This window comes from Tenrec ecaudatus, chromosome 1 (assembly GCF_050624435.1).
Source record: "Tenrec ecaudatus isolate mTenEca1 chromosome 1, mTenEca1.hap1, whole genome shotgun sequence".
Lineage (NCBI taxonomy): Eukaryota > Metazoa > Chordata > Mammalia > Afrosoricida > Tenrecidae > Tenrec > Tenrec ecaudatus.
In genome coordinates, this window is record NC_134530.1 from 235499236 (window position 1) to 235508896 (window position 9661).

Below are 9661 nucleotides of genomic sequence, written 5' to 3' on the forward strand. Positions count from 1 at the left end.
TTCCCGCTATGTATTTCAAACTGCTGGCCTTGTGGTTAGCGTAACCACAATGTCCCCAGGATGCCTGTGTAACCATCTTAGCCAACATTAGTTTCAGCTCTTATCATACATTCTTGGAAAATCAGGTCACTGGTAATTTGCAGAATTGTCTACAGGAAAATAGTCGCCTTAGAAATGGCCGTGGATAAAGATCATGTATTCAGGAGCTGTAAGGTTGTTTAATTTTTCAGGTGGAGAAAATTGAAAATTATCTCCAGGTCATGTTACACAGGCTGTTCAAAGAAGTGATGGGGGATGCAGTGCAGACTTACCTGGGGAAGAGATAATGGGAGTGTCAGAAGAGAAGCCCTTAAACGAACAAGAAAAGTAGAACAGGGAATTGCCATTGCCCTTTCTTTATGAGAGGTATTTAGAGGCATTTAGTGAAGTAGATTTAATTACTCGTATACTTTAGTAAACAATGCATAGTTCTGATTTTGTAATGCATATTCAGACATTCTTAATTAATCTTTTTTATATTTGATGTTAAAAATAGAATCCTTTGAGATATTATTTTACTCAGAAATCTGTATAAGATGCCCGGTGGGAATCACAACTGCATGCTGATCCTTCCATAGTTTTGAGCAGAGAAATAGCGCTCCCTAGGGAATTCTGCCCTCCCAAGTGTAATTCGGGACTGAGTATGCTCTATACGGCATCAGTACCAATAAAATAATGGCATCAATAAGAGGAGTTTCAAAGAGAAAATCGGAACCTACTTAAAGATCTCTGCACTTCAGAGAAGCCCATCCTAAATCCAGAGTCCAACTCCCAAATCAAACTCCCTGCCATCAAGTTGATGTCCACTCGGATCAACCCAAAAGGCAACCGGCTGGAACTTCCCCCGCTGCTTTCCAAGACTGTACTGGTTTACGGGAGTAGCTGGTAAAGATGTTAGTGACTCTTCCAAAGTGAAACTGTGCTAGCCCTTCTCTAGCTTTAAGGTTGAATCCCATAAAGGATATGAAGCTCAGTCTGTAATAGACAAGTCAGATATCTCGTGCAAGTGGTGGGAAGAAAGCATAGGACTTCTTACTCATCTGGGTTGGAATCTTGTAAGAGGAAGGATGCGGCAGGGAAAGGGGAGGAAAGGAAAGCTGCCTTGAAGGAGCTGTAGGCAGGGACGCCGTGCTTCACTTTGACCAAGATTTAGTGACATTGTTGACTTCCTGGATCAGAGAGGAGGCTCTAGGCAGACTGAAAAGTTTGAGGAAATATTTATTCTGGACCTTTACTATGATGCGAAAGATTTCAGATAGTTCCTAGAAATGAAGTTAAAAGATAAAAATGGAAACAGATAAGCTTCCTATCTCAACATGAACTCAAGACACTTTTTGTTGTTGTTGTTGTTGTTGTTACTTTAATCATTTTATTTGGGGCTCGTACAACTCTTATCACAATCCATCCAGCCATCCGTTGCCAGGACATGTTCTAAAGTAAGAACGCCACCCATTGAATGCATTGCCTACGAACGAAAGGCCCTGGGAATTGAATCATGTCAGTGCAGCTTGATTTACACTATTATTAACTGAAGAAATGGTGATGCCTGTCAACATCCTGTAAGATTAGAAAACAGCAATAAGTCAGAAGGAGCCAAATCAAGACTATAAGGTGGATGTATAGTGACTGCCCTTGGCCTTGTGTGACAAGAAGAAAGAGCAGGAGCATTGTCGTGGTGATAACGGGATGCGCAAGTGGAGCTTTCCTTGCCATGTCCCTCCTAAAGCTTCAGTTGATTTTTCTCAGAACACTGTCATGATAAACAGTTGTTATTGCTCTTTGGCCTTCCATAAAGTCAATAAGCAAATCGCCTTGATGATCTTTAAAAACAAAACAAAACCTTGCAATGATCTTTACTCTTTACCAGTTCTCCTTTGCTCTTGCAAGAGGTCTCCCACCTGTCGGGAGACATTAATGTGAGTGTGTGCATCCTGACTGATCTCCTCCTAGGGTTCACTGGAAAAGACATCTCTTGTTACAGTTCTTCCAAGACATGGCATCGGGGTCTTTATCCTACTTGGCTTAAGATGTCCAATGAAAGCTCCGCTCTTGTATGTGGCTGGTCTGGGTGGATAGTTTGGGCAGCTATCCAGCAGATGTGCTCAATTTTGATTTTTTTTTCCCGCCTGAATTGTGTAAACTGACTCAATAGAGATGTCTATGGTGTTGGCTATTGTTTCTGCTGTTCACTATCAATTCTTTTTAATTTAGGCACGAACTGGATTGTTTCCTCGGGAACTAATGGGGATGGTCTGCCCCTGCTGGCTTGATCTTCAACATCACCTCATCGCTTCTTGAAGCAATTTATTCATTTTACACCAATTCTTTCTCTGTGACCTTGTCAAGCATCAATGATTTTACTCTTCTTCCGTCCAAGTTTCGCCAAACATTTGATGTATGTTCTTGCTTCAAATTGAGCATAATTCATGTTGCTCTTTTCAAATAGATGTCTTACCTTTCTTAGAGCCTCAAACTAGAGGTTGCTCACTTATGTTATAACAAATGAGTATGAGTTTATTTTGATGCTGAAGAAATAGCATGAGGGCCATGTCTGATCTTGTTTGCACAAAGAGGAAGGAGAACTCAACTCAACATCTGCCCAAGGGTGATTCCTATGAAGTCTTTACATGCCTCCACTCTCCAACCTTCTTTCTCCTATTCTGATACCAACCACCCCTCCCACAGCATTCTACTTCACTTCTGGGTTCAATAGTCTAGGAAAATGGTCGTAGATAACTCACAGACAAGTCTCATGATTATGGGATTTAATAGGGACCACTATTAAATAGATTGCAAAATGTTAAAGAAATGATGTCTTTGTCTGCAGAACTTTTTCTCAGCCATGCCAATGGGCACATCTCTTTCCGGTCCTTGGCCTTTCAACCACACAGTCCCATGGTCTTTGCCCTCTTCAGGCAAGTGTTACACACCCCTTTAGTAGGGTAAATGCCTAAAGGTCACCCCATTCTGGCAGCCTCCTGCTCAAAGGACCCCACTTGACTTGGTCCATGGGTCAGTCCATCTACCATTCTGTCTCGTGGTTCTTGACTGCTTCTCTGCTCTGTCTCACCATCTCGACAGTTTCAGCACTGTTATTCTGAAGCCTCGCCATGCAGGGTTCTTGATGTTCTTCACTCCTGGCTCTTTTTTGGTGCCACAAGATTCTACACTCCTGCCTCTGAAGTGCCTCACTTTATACCAGAGGACATCAGTATACTGACCAATCCCCTCCTTAAAGTCTTCTACACTTCATTTGCATGATCCTACCTAACCATCTTCTGGGAGTTACAAAGACTGTGCATAGAAGGGCCAGACCAAGTCATTTCTCTGCAGGCATTTTTTTAAATTACCCGTGCATAGATTTTTTTTTTCATCATGTGCTTTTCTATGAACTTCTTAAAGATACCTGATTAGCATGGGTGTGAATAAAGTTATTCACAGTCTGCATCTTCCTGCCAAAAGAAACAGATTAATCTGGCATAGTCTATCAGGAAACAGATCTTTTTAATGGTGCATGCAATGAAAGCATGATAGATTTATCTGCCATTCATTCATTTATTCATCAAATACATATTGTATGACCAGTATGTGCTCTCTTGTAGGTGCCGGAAATGCGGAATAAAATATGGTAGATGTAGTCGTTCTATTTGGCCTTGTGAGTTAGGTCAAGTGTAGTGTCTACTACGGCTGAGGCGCTCTGGTGGCTAGTACTCTACGCACTTAGTTGCTCACCATAAGGCCCACACTTTGACCTCGCCAGCTACTTAAAGGAAGAAAGATCAAGCTGTCTGCTTCTGTAAAGAGTAAAAGTCTTGGAAACCTAATGGGAACACTATGAGTCAGAATCAACTTGATGACATGGAGAGTTGACTTCATCCCTCTGCTGACATGTAACCTGGAATAGCAATAAAACTAGTCATTATCCTTATTATTGTAATAATGGTATGAGAGTGATACTAAGGAAGTACAGCGTGTTGTAGGTAAAAATAGTAGATTATCCTTGCATTAGTTTCCTATAATTGTCATAATAAGTGTTTTGTTGTTTTTTTAAAATATGGTTTAAAGAAACATAGTTTTGGTGGGAAGAAATTCAAAATGTCTACATGACTATTCTTTCTCCATAAACTCTAGGAGAAGAAACTTTTTGTTTTTTTCCCAGTTTCTGATACTCACAGCCATTCCTTAGCTTCCGGTAGCATATCTCTAATCTCTCTTTCCATATTCACGTGGCTATTTTCTCTGTGTCTCTCTTGGATTAGGCTTACTCCATCCTGGCATGTCCTCATTTTCACTCAACTCATCACATCTTCAAAGACCCTTTTTCTAAACAAGGCTATGTTTAGAGGCACTGGGTCTAAGAATCTAACACATACTTTGTGGGAACACAACTTAGTCCGTGACAAGCCTAATGTGGTACAGAAATCAGGTACTGGCCCCTGACACTGTTTAAGTTAGGGTGGGTGGGAACCACATAAAAAAAATAATCCTGGGAAACACTATCCTGTACAGAAAGAAGAATAAGTAATGAATGAAGTCAAAGAAAGAGAGATGTGTTTAAGGAAATAAACACTTGGGATGGTATAGAAGGCACATTTGAGAAGAATGGGTAGAATTAAAACCAGAGCACTAGGTAGGCTCTTGTTCACAGGAGCCACTGTACAGAGTTGAAAGAATTTCTCATAAGAGAAATGGGAATCGATTGAATATTATGCAAGTGAAAGGGACTTGCTCTGATTTGTGTTTATGGAGAGACATGCTGCTGCTGTGTGGAGAATTTATTTGAGAGGAGACGGACCCTAAGATGTCAGGATTCGTTAGGAAGCTGCTGAAGTAGTCTAGATGAGGCAAAAACATGATGAACTGGACCTTGGAAGTGGCAAGGGGAAGAGAGAGAAGTTAAGACATTGACTGAAAAAGAGGTTTATCAGCAAGACTTGGATTAATTTAAAGTAAAGTTAAATGATCGGAAGAGCAATCAGTTATATTGAAGTTCAACTTGGGATACCAGTGTTGACTAGTGGTGCTCTCCAACATGAGAAATAAAGGAAGAAGTTAAAATATTTCCCCCGTGACCATGTGCAGCTTGAAATGTCTGGAGTCATCTAATGTGGAGATGTTTTAGTAAGCAGTTCATCTCACAGGTACATAATTGAGTAGAGAGATTTGACCTAGGATTATGGGTTTGACAATCATCAGCATATAGGTGGTAATTGAAACAATTCGAAGCATAGGATCATCCAGGGGAAATGAGAACAGAGCCTTAAGGAGCAAAAGTAGATAAGGGAAGGGTTAAAGAAAATAAGCTTACAAAGTTGGTTGAGAAGAACTGACCCCAATGGGAAGACAAAAACCATGAGAGCGTGCTGGTTTGGAAACTAAGAGCAGAGACTGATTCAGAAAAAGCGAGTCAGGCCGCAGTGCGGCCTGTTGCTGCACAGGCCCGCCAGCAGGACAGTGAAGCAGGACAGTGTTGCTGCACAGGCCCGCCAGCAGACAGAGAAAGGGAGGTCCCAGGGCTCTCCTGATGAGAAGGCCACGCCCACAAGGAGGAGCCATCAGGCTGTGACCTGATTGACAGGTTGAAAGCACCCTTACACTTAAATATCTTCAAGTTGACATAAAGTTATGCAACTACCACAATATACATTTTCATCAGCCAATTGCACGTATAAATTTTAAAATCACACTTAATAATAAGTGTAAGTGTAAATGTAAGTACTTTCTTGCCTTGGCCTGAAATACCTCATGCAATGCGTCTCTGAATGCAGATTTTTTTTCAGCCGGTATTTATTGCGTATGCCCTCCAGGTTCCCCAGACGGGCAATCCTTTCAGAAGCTCTTCAATGAGGGTTTGGGCAATCTGGTGAGCTGTCTGCTCACAGAGCTGCTGTAGTACACTCACGTCTAGCTTGGGGACTGTATTTAAAGGAGATTTCCCTTTGTTAAAAAATTCAAGGTCTTCTCCTTTAAGGCCTTGAAATAGCCTTTGCAGTTGTTACTGGCAGGTGAGTGCTGTCAATGTGACTCGTGGAAAATTGTAGACTTGCCCCAGGGGTTTTTCCTGAATGCAGTCCTTAAGGGAGCACATCACCAGGTGTTTAGAGAACTTTTAACTCAGGTGTCAGTATTCAGGAACAAGAGTCTTTGCCATTTAAAAGCAGAGGGTACCTGCGCGGAAAGAGGAAACAAGTGTATCTACTGGGAACCCTGAGTTGGAAAATGAGAGGCTCATTCAGAAATCTTGGTGCCTATTAAAAACAGAAATTATTCATACCATTTACTGTTTCTATTTTTAGAAATATTTGTACGCTTGCACATTTATAGGATCAAGAATATCCATTGAGGTGTTATTGCCCATAGAATTGTTCATAATTTTTTTAAGTTCTTTCAGTTTAAGATATGCTTAGCATGTTCTTCCTTTTGATTTTCTAACTCTAGGTCTTGTCATGTTTTATTACAGTTTTTACTTTGTCTTCTTGAGCTACCCATTGAATTGTTCTATTCAGCTCTTTGACTTCCTTGTTTCCAATTTTAACTCCTTCTATTTCGCCTTCTTGTCTGTTGTTCTGGCGAGGATGGCCAATACAATATTGAAGGGACGAGTAAAAAAGGGCATCTGGTCCAATTTCCATATTTAAACAGAATGTTTTCACTCTCTTTCCATTGACATTAATGTTGGTTATTTGTTTTCTTTGCATATTATTAATTACACAGAGGAATATATTTGCTTCTCTGGGTGCCTTTTGCCTCAGTGGCTACTTCATCAGAAATCAATATTGTCGCTCTTCTTTTGATGGGCACTTCCTTGAGAGCTGTTTCCGACCCTTGAGCACAGGAGCGCAGGCTGGGCTAATGTGAGGCACCATCTATGATGGATCAAATAGTGGACGCGGACCATGCCCTGTAAGTGAGGCAGAGGGCGGGGTCAGTGTGATTGTATGGTGGTGTACAGTGTATCCTCCTGCCATATAGGACACACGCGGACAAAGTAAAGGATTGAAAAGACGAGACAACAGCAAAACCAAAAAAAAATGCAAAAGTGGGGAAAGAGTCAAAAAGAAAAGAATTGGAAAATAAAGATCAAATAAGAAAATGGGGAAATGCAAGAGACAGCGATAAGGCAGAGAGCGCAGGAAGCAGAAGCATGACATCCAATCTGCAGGGGCACCAACAGCCGTGTGCGTGGTAGGGCCAAGGTGCCTGATCCATGGTGGTGTACAGACAGATGCATGGCTGGCAAGGTTTTGTTGTCTAGTCTGACGTATGCACCCCAGCCACAGAGATAGCACTGTCTTCATGCCTGGCCCATGGCCTTGCGTGCCACAGATCATGAGGGCAGCAGGTTTACAGTATGCAGCCCATGCACATGCATGCCTGGACATGGCGCCAGCAGCCACGGGGTGCCTGATTCACATCTCGTGCGTGCCTCCACACTGAGGGCTGTCGTCATGAAGGAGCACCTCTTAGAGCTCAGCAGCAATGCACTCGTTTTGCTTCATACACGAGAGTACACCTCAGGCTGGTGGGGGGTCCAAGCTGGCGTGCAGGAAGGAAAGTGGCTGAACAGAACTCCCCATGGGGACAGGGTGGCGGTGGTGATCCTCACAGGCTGGCCAGACTTTGGGTCCTCAGGACTATGAGGGGCAAAGACGTAGATGACAACTGTCCACTTGCTGAGCACCAAGGATCGCACCATTGCAGTCTTGTGAGCCTAGAACCAGTTCTCTGATTCTTTCCTAGAACAGAAGGTTGCTTGCAGCAATTGAAAATGGCCATACCCTGATGGGTCAGTTAGCTCTTCACCGCTCTACATGTCTTCCTATTCATTGGTTTTTCCAGTTTCTTCTACCAGTTGACAGTTTATCTATTTTGTCCCCTTTCTCTTTGAAGCTCAGCATTCCGGGCTGGGCATTTATACGCTGCACACTAGGTTTCTAGGATGTTTGTGGCAGCGAGTCTAGGGAGCACACCGACCTCAGCCACCATCTTGAGCAGAATCACCACACTTATTTGGGGAGAACACAAGTCAATTCATCACCTGTACAAAGTTCTTGCACAGTTTCTCATGTTTACTTTCACATCCCGAGCAAACAGCGTGGCCGTTGCTGGGACCCAACAGGTCGCCAAAAAGACTGAGCACCGTCCAGGCTCTTGCCTTCTGCTGTATGTTTTCTCTGAGTGGTCAACATCTGATCCCCAACCCCATCGCTGTGGCGTTAACTCCTCAGGGCGGCCCCACGTGTGTCAGAGTAGGGCTGTGAAATGAGACACCGGTGGAAAGAAAGAACTCAAAAGTTTGTTCTCTTTTACAACTTGGTTAGGGGCTAGGAATACCCTGGGAACACAGTTAAGCACTCAACTCCGAGCTGGGAGGTTGACTGCTTCAATGCACCCAAAGGCTTCTTGGAAGGCAGGCCTGGTGATCTGCTTTTGAAAGGTGATAAGTTAGAAAACCCAGTGGAGAAGCCTTGTTCTGCACAGAGTCCATGCGCGTGTGCTCTGCGGCAACTTGGAACAAGCCACAAGCTGACATGTTACAGCACCAGACACTTCCATCGCAGACGATGGATACGAACACAAGCCGAGCAAGTGCCTCTGAAATACATAGTTTATAGTTGCCTGTTAATTTTTCCCAGGTTCATTTTCAGAGTTTCATATGTCATTTTTTAGAGCCTTATCTTTATAAATGGAGCCCTGGTGGCAATGCTAGGTAAGTAGTAGACTGCTCCCCAGAAGGTCAGCGGTTCAACCCACCAGCCATGTCATGAGAGAAAGATGAGACTGTTAGCTGATATAAAGGTGTACCATCTCAGAAACCCACTACAGGGTGGGCCAAGAGTCAACATCAACTTGATGACAACGGGTTTGGGGTAGCTGCGAAAAACAGAATCTGGCTCTCCGTACTTTTGCCTCATTTCATCAGTTCTCAGACCACTAATATTGCAAAAGATTGCACTTTTCTTTTTGTATCTTCCCCCCCCCCAAAAAAAAATCACAGAAACTGTATACACAAGTGCTTACTACCATGTTGGTGTGTCCTTTTCTTCTCTCTGCATGTATGCTCCAGGTGGGAGAGTTCAGGGCTCACGCTGCTGAGTGGACAGCCAATGTCACAGCTGAATTCAAAGAAACCCGGAGGCGGCTGAGTGTGGAGATTTATGACAAATTCCAGCGTGCCACCTCCATCAAAAGGAAACTCTCAGCAGAACTGGCTGGAAACCACAATCAGGAGCTGACCCCTTGTAGGAGGACCCTGTCAGTAAATCACCTGACCAGCGAGAGGGATGTCTTACCGCCCTTACTGAAGACTGAGAGTGTTTATCTGAATGGATTGACACCACACTGTGCTGGCCAAGAGATTGCTGTTATTGAGAACATTAAATAGCCTTAGGCAGAGCCATAGGTGAGGACTTTGATATGCTCTTCTGACTGTTGCTGGTAATATTCTCTAAATTGTGCATGAGCTCAAAAGGGGGAATAAAAATAGATACATCCATCATGGTCATCTGTCATCAACAGAATGTGGAATGCTGAGCCAGCAGTCTCTTCCAATGATGCTTGTTGAGTGGTCCGCTGTCTTGGACAAGTGGAAAACAAGCAATGTCTGATGCCTTTTGGTGCC

General features: G+C 43.2%; 1 protein-coding gene across 1 annotated transcript in view; it reads left to right on the plus strand.

The window, feature by feature from the left end:
- Positions 1-9424, plus strand: part of KCNK2 (potassium two pore domain channel subfamily K member 2) — a 140916-nt gene extending 131492 nt beyond the window's left edge. The window contains exon 7 of the mRNA XM_075540574.1: positions 9107-9424. Coding sequence (XP_075396689.1) covers positions 9107-9424 — 318 coding nt within the window. The remainder of the gene's footprint in view (positions 1-9106) is intronic.
- The last annotated feature ends 237 nt before the right edge of the window (positions 9425-9661 follow it).